The 1300-nt window shown below is 45.1% G+C and overlaps 1 protein-coding gene across 1 annotated transcript; it reads left to right on the top strand.

The window, feature by feature from the left end:
* Positions 1-252: 252 nt before the first annotated feature.
* LOC102196543 (pancreatic secretory granule membrane major glycoprotein GP2-like) lies at positions 253-775 on the top strand (the record flags this gene model as incomplete). The annotated part of the gene is given in 2 exon segments (NM_001315649.1): positions 253-499; positions 613-775. Coding segments are annotated over 2 exon segments (410 nt in total), but the record flags the coding sequence as incomplete, so codon positions are not given.
* Between the last annotated feature and the right edge of the window lie 525 nt (positions 776-1300).

The raw sequence follows: 1300 nt of genomic DNA on the forward strand, positions 1-1300 counted from the left end.
GAGCTTCCCTCGTGTCCTCTTAATCAGCGGTCTCCACCCTTTTTTGCGCCACGGACCGGTTTATGCCCGACAATATTTTCACGGACCGGCCTTTAAGGTGTTGCGGATAAATGAGGGAGGGGCTAATAATCGGCTCAGTCATTTTTTGATGATCGTTGAAAGCCCAGATCGTAATCGTGATTAAAATTCGATTAATTGAGCAGCCCTAGTTGGGATTGTTGTTAACAACAGTGTAAATGTGTGCATTCTGCAGGTCCGTTGCACAGAACATCACATCTGGAGCTTGGAATTACACTCTGACTATCGAGGCCTACACTGATGCCGGCCGCACACAACTTGTGGAGTGGAACAATGAATTGCAGTTAAACGAGAAAATCTGGATGGTGTTGAAGACCGATGGCTTGGATGGAAGCATGGTCAGTGTGGTGACCGACTCCTGCTGGGCAACTGACAAGGCATCACCCACCAGCAGTCCAAGACATGATCTGATCATTAACGGGTGAGAGAAACTCAGAGGTGGTGGTTACTCGCTGCTGCTCAGAGATTAATTCAACTCCTTTTGATCACTATTATGGACTCCTGAACAAAGTTTATTTTCCTGCTTATGAACAGCTGTGCAAACCCTGCTGACCCGACGGTGCAGATGGAGGAAAACGGACTGGCAACCTCCACTTACTTCTCCTTCAACATGTTCCGGTTCACTGGGGGCTCTAGTGACATCTTCCTTCACTGCCAACTCCACCTGTGTCCCAAACAGGGGAACAACTGCATCCCGGTACGCAAATGTTCATAGAAAGATATACCAAATCCGGCCATCTTTTCTGATTTCATGAGACATTGCTCTGCACATAGACATTTCTCTTCAGTGTGCAAATGTTCAAGCACTGAAGCGCATTATTTACTGTTCCTTATCCATGGTGTCTTTTGCTATTGATGTCCAAATAGCTTCTAGATGTCCACAGAGAATTGGTTTGCATAAAACTTTAGCGAGCTGTCTTTGAATACATTAAATCTCAAATCTGCTCAACAGAACTGAAGTCTGACCTTTCGCTTCGCCATTTCATCAGGTCCAGAACTTCACATTCTTTTTTCTTGGTCAAATAGTGTCTGCACCGCTTTGACTTATGATTGGGGTCAATGTCTTGTTGGTATATGAACCCACGACTAATCAGCTCCGGTCCAGAAGAGACTCCATAATGCACTAAAATGTTGTGGTAGACTTTCTTGTCCATGACACCATAGATTTTTTTCCTAATTTGCCCGAGCTGTTAGATATGGGTGCAGTGCATCAAGCATTAAC

This window comes from Pundamilia nyererei, unplaced genomic scaffold (assembly GCF_000239375.1).
Source record: "Pundamilia nyererei isolate P.nyererei 1_Seehausen unplaced genomic scaffold, PunNye1.0 scaffold05757, whole genome shotgun sequence".
Taxonomy (NCBI): domain Eukaryota; kingdom Metazoa; phylum Chordata; class Actinopteri; order Cichliformes; family Cichlidae; genus Pundamilia; species Pundamilia nyererei.